Source organism: Crocodylus siamensis, chromosome 1 (assembly GCF_052110815.1).
Source record: "Crocodylus siamensis isolate JL-2025a chromosome 1, ASM5211081v1, whole genome shotgun sequence".
NCBI lineage: Eukaryota > Metazoa > Chordata > Crocodylia > Crocodylidae > Crocodylus > Crocodylus siamensis.
In genome coordinates this window covers 91,112,968-91,127,953 of record NC_143395.1, presented here as the reverse complement: position 1 = coordinate 91,127,953, position 14,986 = coordinate 91,112,968, and the positions used below count along the sequence as shown (strand labels likewise).

Genomic DNA, 14,986 nt, shown 5'->3' with positions numbered 1-14,986 from the left:
GTAGCTCATGCTGCTGACAAGCAAAACTGATGTCACGTGTGTGTTAAGCTACAGCGGAGTGAAAACTGCAGGGCTGGTAGCTCTTGCTGAGGCCACAAAGCCTGCCAAGTTTCAAGGAGGCCTGCCAAGTTTCAAGGAGATAGGTGCAGAGGTTTCTGGGAAACTGCCCCTCAAACTGCTGACAAGCAAACCTCATGACATAGGTGACACTGTGTTTTAAAGTGCAGCGGGGTGAAAACTGCAGGGATGGTAGCCCCTCTGAGGCCATGAAGCCTGCTAGCTTTCAAGGAGAGATGTGCAGGGTTTTCTGGGAATCTGCACCTCTGCATTTTTACCTGCGATGCTACATCCTCCTTCGCCCCCCACACCAGCCCCAGCCTGTCCCTCACCCCATGATGCCTCCATTTCCATTTTCACTGACTGGCTTTCTTACCTGCATGGTGTGCCAGGCCAGCCTCTGGCTTCTTTACTATTCCTTCGATCCAGGACCAGGAGACACACCAACTGCACATACTTCCTCAGCCTGACAAAGGGATTTTCAACCCGAACACTTCCTAAGATATATTTTTCTAAGTATTTTGGTTTGTTTAATAATAAACATATAAACAAAAACATGAGATAAGCCATCACACACCAGGATTAACATATATTCAACACAATTTCTTTACTTCTTGCTGTCAATTCCCTTATAAAAAGAAAGGCTCTGTGACAGTTCTGTCTGGGTACCTTTGATGCTGCTGGTGCTATTGGTGTTGAGCCAGCTAAGTTATTTTAACCCGCCATCATTTACAGTGGTGGACTGGAAGCTCCGAATCGATTTAGAAAGCCTAAAGCTTCTAGCGATTCGATTCAGATTAATAGATTCAACGTACAAATCATCTGAATTGTCTCCGAATTGCAGTCCAAAGCTTTGCGCAGCCCTACCAATCAGCTGACTGGCACACCCAGACACAGGAGCATACTGGAGTCTTTAAGGCTTCCAGTGCACTCTCAACACTTGGAGCAGCCATGCATTCAATTTAAGACTTCACAGGAACCAACTGCAAAGTTAGCATTTCCCCATTCAGCATGGGAGGAAGCCCCTCATCTTGGATTCAAATACAAGGCTGGAGGAGTGGGGTGGGACAGATCTGACTAGAGCCCTGACCCAGGCTTGGGGTTAGATTTGGAGCTGCAACCATAGCCCCCACCCCCTATCTGTGAACATGAACCCTCATGTTCACATGCCCTGTGCAGCCTTTGGCCCCCTCTCTGTGCCACATAGCTTATGCTCCCCTCCCTGCCCACTTGCTGCCCTTGCCCCCCTGCAGCTTACCATCAGTCATGACTCTGGCCCCATTCCAGCCCAGGGCAGCTGTGGCCCAGGACCCGCCACTGCCTCTGCTGCTCCTCCATGGCCAGGCAGGAGGGGAAAGGGGAGTGAGAAACTGCCTTTTGCTTCATACCCCAAGGCTGGAATGAGGCTGAAGCTATGACTGACAGTAAACTGCAGGAGGCAGGTAATGCGAGGGCAGAAGCTACAGGGAGAGGCAGCAGGAGGTGCAGGGAAAAGGCACTGAGGCATGCAAGCAAGGGGAGGGACAGGTGAAGGGAGACAATTAATGGGGGGCAGGGAGCCAGGGGCAGGAGTCAGACCACTTGCTGTCCCTGCCACCTGCCCCCTTCTGCTGCTTTTCCCCACTGTCACATTGGGGGAAATTAATTTAAGACCCTCCAATAATTAGATTCTATACACAGAAAAAAATTCCATGTACAGAATCTAATTACTGGGTGAGGGGGCAGAGTCTTAATTTCAAATAGTCTTGGATTCAGCTAACTATGGTACTTCTGGGTTTGGTTTTGTAAAAACTGAAATTCAGCCTTCCTAATGGTACTTAATTTGTTCTCAAAATAACCCTCATGTTCATACACCCAAATCAGATGGCTAATATATTATGCAGTTCATGTGCTGAATGCTATATGCATGTGTATATTAAGTAAAGGACATCTTTAAAATTGCATTCATTTCATCAGTAAGGGTTCCTAGGCTAGCTTGGGAAAAAAACAGTTTTTCCCCTATTGTATGTATTATATATATTCAAAGAGTTTGAAACAGCGTGGACATGGAAGAAGATCATTTTATCCATATCAGTGAAGATTACAATGTCACAATGAACTGACTGTACTTCTCTTTCTGTGAACAATGCAACTGAGCAATTGTGGCAGCATTTTTTTTTTAAGGATTTGAAAGACAGGGACCAGTGGCTTTCGCAGCATGCAGTTGTTTCGTCTGGCAGTTGTGTTTGTGCCCAGATTGGGGTTAGGTTTTGTTTTGGAATAGCTTTCCAATAGTTACAGAAAATAACTGAAAATGAAAACTGCTGCAAGAACCTCAGGACCTTTCCTCTCAATACCCAGTTCAGTCTACAAACCTGCAGTGCTCAAAAGGATCAGTGAGAGATACTGTCTGTTTAGCATCATTAATGAGCTGGCTCTGCATAGTACACACACACATAAAAGAAAAGCTGGCACTGCCTACCCTACCAATATTAGAATCTAAGGCAAAATAATATTTTGTTTTCTTATTTTGTTTTTTCCCCCTTTTACATCTAGCTAGCTAACTCATATTCCATCATAAAATCCTAGCAGAGACACGGTACTGTAGCTTTTACTATGCAAGGTCAATGCTATCCCCACCCTTTGCCCTTGATTGGCTTCTGTTATTTCACAGTACAACCGCAGTGCCTTGTCTCCACAGGCATTTAACAGCAGGTTAGCTAATACACTGTATTACCCATAGTAGAAACAAACCTTTTAGGCAGTAAAGGAAAAGCCTCAAAGACATGGTTTCTCACATGGCACTGTGGGAAACTAAGGAGCAGAGTTGCCTTGGAGGTTTGGTTTTGTTACATCTACAAAATGTAACTTTCACCTTTTCCAGCAGCACAGAAAAAAATAAGGGAAAAAGGCATTTTGAATGAGGAGAGTGTGTTTGTATGGCAGAGAGAAATAGTTCTCTGTAGGAGGCAGCTTGGCAGTGTACTGTAGGAAATGGAAAAGCTTTTACTTCAGGGAGCTAGCCTTTGAATCATGAAGCTGCTCATCACCATAAGAGCTAGGCTGCAAGAGAAACCTAATTTAACCTGCGGAAAAGAGGAGACAAATCACGGAGGTCCTGAAACATTCCAATTGAATTTTAAGATTTAGGTCTGCATCCAAAAAAGAGCTTAGATTAGTCAATAGCTGAGCTAAGGCTTTCAGAATTGCAGCTCTGGTGTTAAGCAGCTAAGTCCCATTTGAGACGCCTCCACTGGTTTCTCGATCAATCTGGGCCAGGGCCTTCCAAAGATTCAGCACAAAACTCCAGGTAGAGGAAGCAGATAAGGTACAAGTTGGCTGAAAACCACAGACACATTCTCCTAACCTTGGGTTACTCAGGGGAGAGAGAACCCCTTTGTTGTTACTTAGACCAGTGTTTCCCAACCTTTTCCAGCCCAAGGCAAACTTACATTAATAATTTTTTTCTGCGGCACACCTGTTAAGGCACTCCCTATCCTTATGCCTGTTGTAGCTCATTGCCATGCAAAATTCCACAGCACATCTGTTCATTTCTGATGGCACACTTTTGTGTCATGGAGCACGGGATGGGAAACACTGACTTAAACGACTCTGACGGGCTGTGAAATTATAGATGCCTGGTCCCTGATGGCAATGATGCTGCCAAAATCTCTGCAGCTCCCTCAGCCTCCAAAGACAACCTGGGGTATCTTCCTGAGTTTGTTCCCCTGCTAGGGCTTTTTAAAAGACAAACCAGGTAGTTCAGTTTCTGATCTGCAGGAGCAGTACATGTGTATTGCTTCCCCACCAATGTAGTGAATTCATATACAAATCTGTAATAACCTAAGGGAGGAAAAAGATGTGTGGTCATTCTGGGTAATAATTAGGTTCATAACTATATTTGGACTTTCAGAGGGTAGAAAAATGAAAGAGTAGGCTTCCAGTCAACACAGTGCATGGAAATTGTTCCATATTCTTTTCTACATTTTAAAAGAAAAGAGAAGTCAAGAGTTGTTTTCACTTAGTTCAATATTTGATCCACTGTCAAGTTTTAAAGCGTGTTGCTGCACAAAATAATACACTGGATAAAAACACAGTCAATACCTCACATAACAATAAGCTAATTCATGCAAATGAATTATTTCAGGCAAGGAAATTTTCTGCTTTTTACCTGTGTTGCTATTAACACTGATTTATCCAGGCTTAAACAGGGAGAAGCGCGGAACAGGTTTTTACCTTCAAATGTGAGGTGATTTGTCTAGCAGCTTCAAAGATGAGAGTTTGAAAAATTAGTCTAGTTTGTAACTGAAAATACAAAACTGATGTGATTCCAGCTTCTGGCTTTCCCAGCACCCACCATCTTCTTAGGTGTTTTATCTTTTCAGTTGTAATCGCATCAGGACAAGAGCTGTCTCTACATTCTGGAGCACTGAGTACCATGCACATTTTCTACATCAGTGGTTCTCAACCTTTTTAGATTGAAAGCATCTGTTGGAAAATGCCAGCTCTTACTTAACACTCATTTTTGACTACAGAAAAATAATAGAGCAATTCTTCTGTTTCAAAGAACTCAGAAAGACTGCAACAGGTTGAATTGCTTTTTGACACTATGGATTCCTGTTGAAACTCTCTAGATTTATCTTGTAAATTGTGTTTGTACACCTAGCAATACTAACCTTGTGTGGTACCCCATAGGACCCTTGAAAAGATCTCAAGGCACTCCAGGGTGCTGCAGCACCTGATTGAGAATCACGGGTCTACATGAAGAAATCCATCCCAAAGTGCATTCTGCCTGTATGTTATTCTCAGAGCTTTTTCTCGTGTCAGCAAAACCTTCAGTCTAGACGCAACTATATCAATGGAAGAGGGTCTCTGCCAGATTACCTTATGGCATTTGGGAAGATGGTATAAAACGCCCTTTTGCTGCATACTCTGTCTCTCTGGTATGGGGCTGTGCCTGTACAACTATAGCAGCAGTGGTCCCATAACGTAGACAAGTCTTAGGAGTCTGATGGACTTTATAATTTTCTTGGCTTCAAGCCTCTGGGATTTTTAATCCCTGAGGAGAATATACCAGATGCTGGAGCCATTATTTATAACTTACTTGTAACCATAATGCCTTACAACACCAGTCCTGAACCAGGACTTCACTGTCCTAAGCACTGCATAAACACAGGACTAGAAGACTGTCAGGGCTGCATCAGAACTTATATAAGTATAAAACAAGAGACAAAGGGAAGATACAAATGCCTGGGATGCTCAAGAACACAATAAGGCAATACTGGTGAGCCTAACAAACAGTAGTTATAGTGTATCAGCAGCTGAAAGGGCTGTCAAGATTGTTTAAGATATTGCAGCAAAAGAGAACTGTAATGAGGGTCATTGAAGGCAGATAATGAGATGGCTTTTGCACATGTTTATAGGACCTCCTTCCAAGAATGAGGGGTAGCATGGAAGATAGTGTGAAAGTGCTTGTTTGAAAAGCTAAGTCATGGGCTATGGAGAGTGGCATCACAGGCCAGCTGGGGACAGAATGATCCCCTTTTCTGATCCAGAATGAAAGATGGCAGGCAGAGTGAGGCTAGGATGTAAAGGGCTTGGAAAGCAGAGACATGCATCTTATATCTGCTGTGAGAGAGAGGGGTGGTCAAGACAATAAAATGAGACACTGATCTTTACATTCCCACCTGAATGGGTATGAACACAGCAAGACTGTACTTGTCAAAACCAGAAAAATGGTTGTTGTAATAATCAAGATGAGAGAAGAAAGCTGGATGGGTATTTGAACTGTGTGAGTGTGAAAAGATGTTATGAAGAAAGAATCAGGAAGGTGTAGATATAGCCTAGATCAGTGGGGGCCAACCTTTTTGGCAGGTGTTCCACACAGTACCCCTGCACCCTGAGTACCACTCCAATTCCCTTCCCCTGCCTAATCTGCTGCTCTGTTTTCTGCTTTCTTTCCTGTGCTTCCTGCCCAATCTGATATTTTGCTTTCTGCTTCCTGCCCTATCTGCCACTGTGCTGCCTGTTCCTTTTCCAGCCAGCTATGTGCTACACACAGAAGCTGCCCGCGCCACAGGTTGCCCACCCCTGGCCTAGCTGACAGAGTCTGGCTGGAACCCCACAGAAAGCTGGAGGGGAGATGAGGAAAGATGAGATCCAGGGGAGGATGGTATCAAGGAAACTAAAGGAATACAATATTTTAAGGAGAAAAGCCACAGTCAGCAGAGTTGAAGGTGGCTGATAGGTCAACAAGGATGAGGATGCAGTACTGCTTCTAGGATTTGGATAAGATGGGGTCATGAATAAACTACAGTGCATCTTGTAAGATGACTGATATTCCTGCAGGGCTTCTCAGCAGGACCCACTGACCTAGAAATATTAAGTCTGCCAGTATATCTTGGCAGAGATTTTGTTAACAGTACTAGCCACCTGGAAACTAAGCTGTCATCTAGGTTGTTATTAATGTACATACTTTCTGGTAAATGCTTCCATATGGCAGCATTTTTCCTTGGAATTATTAAAAAGCCAAGGAAATTATTAATGAATTTAGTAAGGATGAAGTTCAGGTTGTTAATGGACATTCACTGCTTAAGGAAGAAAATGTAATGGTATGAAGAAGGATTGGGAGAAAAACCTTGGAAAGCCACAGTGCAGCTAAAGAAGCCAGATACCTGTCAGTGTAACCAGAGTGGGGCTTGTACATCTGAGCATAGGATCAGGGACTGAGGTTAGAGGTGTTTCTTCATAGGGAGACTTACTAAGGTGGGTTAGTATTTCATTCTTGAATCAGAACTTTTTTTTTCTTTTTTGGATAAAGAATAATGGAAGACACATAGAAGCATGGAGGAAACTACACTGGTTCTAACTAACTAGTATTCCTAAAAGGTCACCACCTATCCTCCATGCCACCACTATAGTTTTACATTCACCAGAACAAATTTGCCTGTCATAACCAAACCCTATAGAACAGATTTAGCTATTTTCAAGACAAGGGCCTGTGGGCCTCCAATTACAATCAGTTGCTAAAAAAAAATTTTAAAAGATGTTCTCGGTGACACTTGCTTTTCTAAGAGCAGTAGGCTGAAGTGCACACAGCCTATTCTCAGAAAATCCTAAAAAAATTTGGCAAGCTCAGAGCGAGGTTTCAAAAAGCCAGTTTTTCCTATATGTTTAAGTGTCTGGATTGTAAATAAAAAAAAAAAAGTGTGCTTTACACCAAAACAGGAAACAAAAGATTGTTAAACAAACCTCACAGTAAAATATATCACATAGCTCTTGGTTGGAAGAAAGTTCTTGATTCTACCTTGTGGTAAATTTGTGCCAATTCTTTTGGAGAAGGGTAAGGGTGTAGCTAAGAGGCAGCAGTGTTTTACTTCTCAAGTGTTTAACACTGATACCTTTGGAAGCAGATAGATCTAGTCCATACTGTAATAGATAGGAAGTAAGAACAGGTGGGCTCTTTGGTTGGTTTGTTTAACCATAGAGGCTAAGTACAAACAGTCAAAAAGCCCAAAGCTGAATTGATTAGGTTAGTCTAAACTGCAAAGATTGAACCAATAAGCAAATGAACATGCATTCACTTTTGATTCAGGAAATGTAGCCGCATGGCTGCAGTGGCCTAGGCAAGAAGCAGGGAGACACTACAGTATGGCTCTCTGATAGCCATCATGGGCTATGTGTTCACTTCTTCTTCCTGCTGCCCCCAAGGTCTCTGAGATTTGCAGTCCACAGTTACAGAAGCAGGACGCTGCAGGGTTGCTCATCACTTCCTCTTCCTGCTTCTGGGATTTGTAGTCCACAGTCACAGCCAGCACTAAGTAAGCAGGCAGGGCAGCTCCATGCTTGGGAGAAGGGAAGTTCAACCCTCCTCCTTGGCCCCAGACTCCAGCAGGGGTATGCCTGAGGGGGCCAGTGAGCCAGCCCCATAGGCAGTGGAAGGTTGGGGGCTAAACGCAGGGCAGTGGTAGGGCCACAAGGCAGCCCAGGCGCGGGCTTCCAGTGGCTGCAGCAGGGGTGGTGAGGGGCTCGCAGGCAGCGGTGAGGGAGGGAGTAGGGCTAGGAATGAGGGAGGGGCAGGCACTCAGGGTGGGGCATAGGACTGAGCCCTGAGTGGCTCACTGGGGAGTGTGGCTCCTGCTGCTATATGCACCCCAAGAGGTACGTGGAGCACGTGCCCCCAGATCTGCGTGGGGGCAGGACAGGCTGTAGCTGTGAGCTGGGGCTGGGCTCTTCCTGGTGGGGGGGGGAACTATGCTCAGGGCGGGCGGCAGCAGCGCTGGGGGGGCTGCAGCCACCCCACGATTCACCATAGCTCACCCAACCCCTCTCCCAGTGCCACTGCGACCAGCCCACCCTGCCCTGCGCAGATCTGGGGGCACACGCCCTCTGTGCCTCCCAGGACACATGCAGTGGCGGGAGCTGCCGCCCCTCTCCTCACCCGCAGACAAGCCGCGCCTCTGTCCTGCACCCTGCTGCGCCTGCGCCTACCCCCGCTGTGCAGAGCCTGGTGGGGCAGGCGTGGGGGTCCCAGGGACTCCGTCCACTCCAACCTGGTGGCAAGGCTGGCCCCACTCCAGCTCCAGGCCCCCCCGGGTGGTGCGGAGATGGGGAAGCAGCTGGTGCTGGTACAGTGCCTGTCAGGACTGGGATTGGTGCAGTGCTGGGCAGTGCCACTCCCTTCCACGGCCCTTTCCTATCCTCCCTCACCTTCCCCTGCAGACTTTCCCACCTGGTGGGGAAGGAAAGGGGGGGAGGGGCACGTGCACGCACACACGCTCAGCCCCCCCACCCCAATTTTTTCTTTCGCTGCCTATGTCCAGCCCTTATTGCTCCAGCTAGGGAGCGGAGGGGCAGAGCCAGCCCTGCTCTCTGGAGCAGACAGCACAGCCCAGCCCAGGGCTGCAAAATGCTGGGATGCTAGGGGACTGTGATTTAACTTGAACCAGGAAGAGGTCCAGGACAGACATTTCATAAACCAGTTCGATATAAATCAGTTAAGTCTGATACTACATTCGACTAGGTTCGTCTTTAAAACCGTTTCAGCCATTTTGAAACTGGTTTATGTGCACTGAACTTCTATTCTGTTACAGGTTTAAACCAGTTTCTGATCACTTAATTTATGTGTAACCTTTGTCCCTAGCCAGAGAATGTATATATGGTAATTGCATATGGAGATTTTGGTTTATTTCTCTGTATTTTAACAAACATCTTGCTGCTGCCTATTTGTAGGTATGAATAACCGTGAAGTCCTGGAACAGGTAGAACGTGGTTATAGGATGCCATGTCCTCAGGACTGCCCCATCTCCTTGCATGAGCTTATGATCCACTGCTGGAAAAAAGACCCAGAGGAGCGTCCAACTTTTGAATACTTGCAGAGTTTCCTTGAAGACTACTTTACTGCAACAGAACCCCAGTACCAGCCCGGTGACAACCTGTAGATTCCCGGTCTGTACAGAATGTCATTATCAGGTGTTTTTCCCTTCATTAGCTTCCAGCTCAGTGACAGGCTTCTCCAAAGTGCAACATCTTCCAGCACCAGAATGCACATGGGTCAGAAGTTGAAAACTTCCACAGCCCTTGTCCATGACCACTTGTCTGAATAATCTGAATGTCATTGATGAAAAGGAGAAAAACACTTGTTTTTTTCTTAATCAAAGACTCCGAAAATGCATTGTATTGATGTTACGTAAACTGCAAAACCTCTGTTCAATGTAAATAGTAACTCAGTGCCAATAACTGATCCTAATGCTTTCCTTTTTTTAAAATGCAAAACCTATGTGATTTTAACTAGTCTTCTCCTGATTCAACTAAAAGTATTATTTTCCAAAAGTGGCCTCTTTGTCTAAAACATTTTTTTTCATGTTTTAACAAAAAAAAAAAAATCAGGACAGGTGTTTGTTTTTTTGCTTTTTTATATATAAATATATATATAATATATATACATACCTGTACATACAGTATATGGGTGCTATTGCAGAAGAATCTCATTTCAGAATGAATGAGCCACACTGCAGCAGTACCCAGAAAGTGATAATTTTACTGCAAACATGAAAATACTGGTGAGATTCTGAAAGCCAGTGATCTAATTTTTGGCTTTTGCCAAGCATGAATTTTTTTAATTGGATTGCACTTTTTGTTTATGACTATGTACCTGTAGATGGTTGTACCTTTGCTCTTTCAGGAATCATGTGCTGTATTTACAGTAACGTTTCCAATGTTTGACAAGTGTGTTCTGATTTGTTCTTGAAATTAAAATGAACATATTTAAAGCAAGAGAAACCATCGCCATTGGAACTGGAAATTTGAAACTGCAAGTATTTCTTGTATCAAAACATGTATAAGGAACTGTTTCAAAAAATTATTTAATAAACATTGTAACCACATTCAGATGGTCTTAAAACCATAGAATTTTAGTCATGTTCACCTGCTAAACTGTTTGCCATGCAACTAGGATTTTCTGTTTTGTGTGTAACATTTTCCATTGTAAAATAGGCGTGTTAAATGTCCTGTACTGCTAATGAAATTACTTTCTCTATGTCTGCAAGTTCTCCAGTGGAATTACTATGCACTTCTTTACATTTCATGGGGGATGCACAGAGCAAAATATTACTTTTTTCAGTTGTCTGTACCAGCCTTGAATTACTTACGTTTAACCAAAACCAATTCCTTTCTATTTCTATTGAGTTTTTAATACTGAGTTGCAAATTTTAAAGTCTTAATTACATTTTGTTATGGTTTATTTGCAAGTTTACATTTTAAAACTGTTTAACTTTCTTAATTTAGTAATTAAAAAGAGCATTTTACATTTGAATATATTTGTTCTTTTGTTTAAATCATGGAGATAAGATTTTAGTAGCAGGGATATAAATACCATTCTAGCATAGTAGTATTAATATGGGGTATACTGACCATTTTCCTTATTGGGCATCATTATCCAAACCATAAAACTAATATAATTCAAAAGAGCTATGGTTCAACTATAAGGGAGATGGGTGAACCCATAGACTGTTTAACATTTTGTGTTCTGAAGAGCTATTTTTTCTCGTATAACCTTCCTGCTTTTAACATTAGCACCTGTGCTTTGACAAGTATCACAGGAAAAGATTTATATATGCATAGTCAAAATTGATCATTTTTTGTTATTACTGTTGCCATCATGTTTAATCAAGTAATACATTTTGATGATTGAAATTTAATTTTTATTCTTTGGTACTGAGGTTATGTCTCCATATTCTGAATGTTCACAAATTTCTTCTGTATCTTAAAAGCTGAAGCAGTAATTGAGTGAAATACAGGTAATGAGTTGTTAAGTACTTGCAACAGTGATCACTGCCTGAAAGCTGTCTTCCTAAGATGCGTCCTACAGATTCAACCTTTATTGGGGTATGAAATTATATTATAGAATTGTTCTTTTATCAGACCACCTTTGGCTGTGATTGCCACAGGATACTAATGCTGTTGATGTTGCGTAGATTGTGATTTGACATGGGTATTCTCAGACCTATTGAATAACTCAAGGAAACAGAATTCTTTTAGGATTGTTGTGCGAGTCTCATGAGATTTGCCCAAATGAGTTGTGTCCCTCTTTTTCCCCCTCAGCCACCATCATCTGCAAAACAAAATTCACTGAGCCAGTAGGTTGTTGTTGGCAAAGCGCAGTGACTCAGCCCAGTCCTAAGCAATACCCTCTATTTAACAAACTAGATATAACTGCCACTACCCCTAAGCATTTTCCTGTACCCTTCCTATTCTTTCGGACCTGGCATCTGGGAACTGCCTGAGCCATGTATGTATTTTCATTTGGAAATCAATCTCATGGATTTACTTTGACTTTGGGGTTTGTCGTTTGTACCAGTGGCCTGTCTGCAAGCACCAGGTTGGACTCGACTGCATCACTGACCTCGGCCTGGCCGTGGCTTGCTTAAACTCAGGCAATTACCATTGTTTTTTGACAAATGCAGGCCATTCCCCTTGGGGCAAGGTGCTCTGTTTCTACCCTCTAGTATTTTTATTTTAAATATCCCTGGATCAAACAAAGCAAGTGTCCACAGCCTATTTCAACACATTGTCCCAGAGATAACATCAAATAAATAACAATTCATCAGCAGGTATTGACAGGCACAAGTGACATGAGACCACTGTAAAATGACAATCAGATCAAAAAAATCCTATGTTTTTATTAATTAACATTTCCAAATGTATAGGGCCTGATAGCTTGAACCTAAAATTATTAAACAAATTGAATTAACAGATGATTACATGAATTATTAAATGAACAGAGGAGCTTCCTGAGCTGCAAGTGCTCATAATCAACCTTGAAATACTAAGGAAGTTCCACATGACTGCCAAAAACTTACGTGACAATATTTTGCATATGTGATGACCCAGATAATTATTGGCTAATTTGCCTGTCGTCTGTCTTGGGCAAAATCATGAAAAGGCTGATCTAGGATTGACTCAGTAAAGTCTTAGAACATTTTTCGTGGAACAGAAATCTTGTGACACCTAATTCTTTTTTTTTCAATAAGGTCAAAAGTTTCTTTGATAAAGGCATTGATATAATGGCTATCTGTAAGTCATTTGATAGTCTGATTAACAGTAGAATAAGTGAATACAGCCTGTATTAAAAGGGCTTAAAATAAGTTAATTGTTGATTCACAAAACATAGATGTAACTATGGAAACTTTTCTGTTATGGATTTTTCTCATGGTATCTCCAGACATAAAAGGAAGTAGCTGTAGCACAAGAAGATGGGGCTGCCAGGTGGACTGCCCCACACACGAGAACTTCTAGGTAAGTGCATAGCTGCCTCCTTTTTGTTGACTATATACCATTCTGTACTCAGTACAGTAATGCATGCAGGATAAATGCTTTGTGCATAAACAAGATGATATGGAAGTAAAGGAGACCTGCTGCTAGGACACACACCAACTGTTCTTATGATGGGAGTATACCATTCACCATATGTAGCATAAAGAAGTATTTTCCAAACTGAAAGGAATCAAGCTGCCCAGGTAGAAGAATGTTTACTTTCTTGAGTCATGGCAGGGAACAATCCATCTTCAAAAAATAATTAGAAACTATTTATAAATCTGGAAACTCATAGCATTTTTTCAGTCCCCCTACTATGCAATTATAATTCCCAGTGATTTAATTCATGTGCTGGGAATTCATTACTGAAAGTGCTTCTGCACTGTTAATTGGAACAGTACTCCATGCTATCTTTACTTAGGAAGAAATAGAGTTTATTTATGAGTTTCCTATACAGACTAAAGCAGATTCATATTACCTTCAAAAAACAGTCCATACTGATTTCACCTGTATTGGATGTTATTGTCTGCAAGCTAAACCCTCAGGTATAGTTATCCTGGAATATTTTCACAGCTAAGACAAGAAAAGGAGACATTATTTAAATATATATATATATGAGGTAAAAGGCTGGCTCCATTGAAGTTGATGGGAGATTTTCCATTGACCTCAGTGGAGAAAGGATTTATTTTTAAAATACTTGAATAAAAAACATAATGGGCCTCAGGTTTTTCCAAAGGGCTTCAAACCAGTCTCCATGTCAAAGCCTAAAACTGTAGACAAAAATCAACTTGTGCACAAAAATGTAGAGGCTGTTTTAAAAATTCAGGCCTACAAACCCATGAATCCATTTCTTCACTTCCTTCCTCTTCATCTGGAAAATTAACACCTAAACAACTAAAGGAAAATACGTACTCATGAGACCTAAAAGTGGGCTCTGGAGAGAACCTGGACAAGGGGAGACAACACTCTGACGACAGAATGAGCTAACTTGTGTGTCCAGTTACTTGCTTGGTTCTGATTCTTGTTCTGGATTAAGAATTACAGTACCTGTACCGTACATTCAGGCCTTGCAGTAGAGTGCTATTTGAGTCTTCAGCAACCTACTCTGGCTGATGCAAGGAGCACCTTGAGCAAACTTCAGTAGGAGATGCATACAGTCCTCCTTAAAAACTAACTACAGTTTGAGGTCTGCAGAGTGGATAGACCAAAAAAGATGAGAAGGAGGTGGATTCAGTGTGCTCCTGGGTTAAACAGGTCACTAACTCAGGCTATCTTCAAAGCACATAATGCCATGTACAGAGACATTTAAAGGTTGCAGCACCAGCTGTGCGTGAAGCATCTGCCTTTAAATCCGCCTGGGGATTCATGTAATCAGATTATAATAGCATTGGTGGGGTCTGTGCTCTACTTTTCCATATCAGAATGTCAGGATCTCCTCTGGTTAAATCAGGGAAGGTAACTAGAATATGTTGAAACTAGGCAAGAAAGCATGAGTGGAAGGTCTTGTTATGTCAAGGAAGTACTTCTTCTGTCTGGACTCCTGTCATGCAGGGTTGACCTGTCTGTCCTTTTTCTGGAATATTTCAGCATTAAGTCCCATCAATTGTGATAAAGGAAATAAGATTATCCCCTCCCCCACATCAAAGGCTAGGCTGAGTGAGGACTCTGCTTTGCTTCTCAAGTGTTTCAGAAGACGAGCCCCTGTTCTGTGTCCCTGGGCAGCCCATGTGTCTGGCACTCAGTGAAGTTTCCTCAGTTCCCTCTTATCACACCTACTCGCAGAATCTTTAAAGGCCTTGTCCGCTGAGGACAGAATTTACTCCAGTGCCAAAGGCTTGCCTGACAGCCTTTCCATGTTAAGAAATGTTTTATTTCTCAGTTCTAGGCTGTCTTCCAGCCCCATTATGCCATAGGACTCCTCTAACCAGGAATTGCCACAGGTCAGGAAGGGCTGGTCCATGAGTGATGCAGGGCTGATATAACAGTCCTACACTGCCCACTCTGGCATAAAGCCTGTCAGGTGCATGAAGTCCCTGGCCAAAATGCTGCCAATCAGCTGACCCACTCCCCCTAGAGATTCCTGGTCTAACTAATTATGACCACACTTCTGATTGTAGGATCTTTAGTCTATGTTGAG

At 42.7% G+C, this 14,986-nt stretch overlaps 1 protein-coding gene across 5 annotated transcripts in view; it reads left to right on the top strand.

The window, feature by feature from the left end:
- FYN (FYN proto-oncogene, Src family tyrosine kinase) overlaps positions 1-14,986 on the top strand; it is a 209,501-nt gene that overhangs the window by 191,177 nt on the left and 3,338 nt on the right. For all 5 annotated transcript variants that reach the window (XM_090038119.1, XM_090038110.1, XM_090038091.1 and 2 more), the window contains one exon: positions 9,268-12,831. In XM_090038119.1, the coding sequence (XP_089894245.1) occupies positions 9,268-9,476 (209 nt within the window). In that variant the 3' untranslated portion in view covers positions 9,477-12,831. The remainder of the gene's footprint in view (positions 1-9,267; positions 12,832-14,986) is intronic.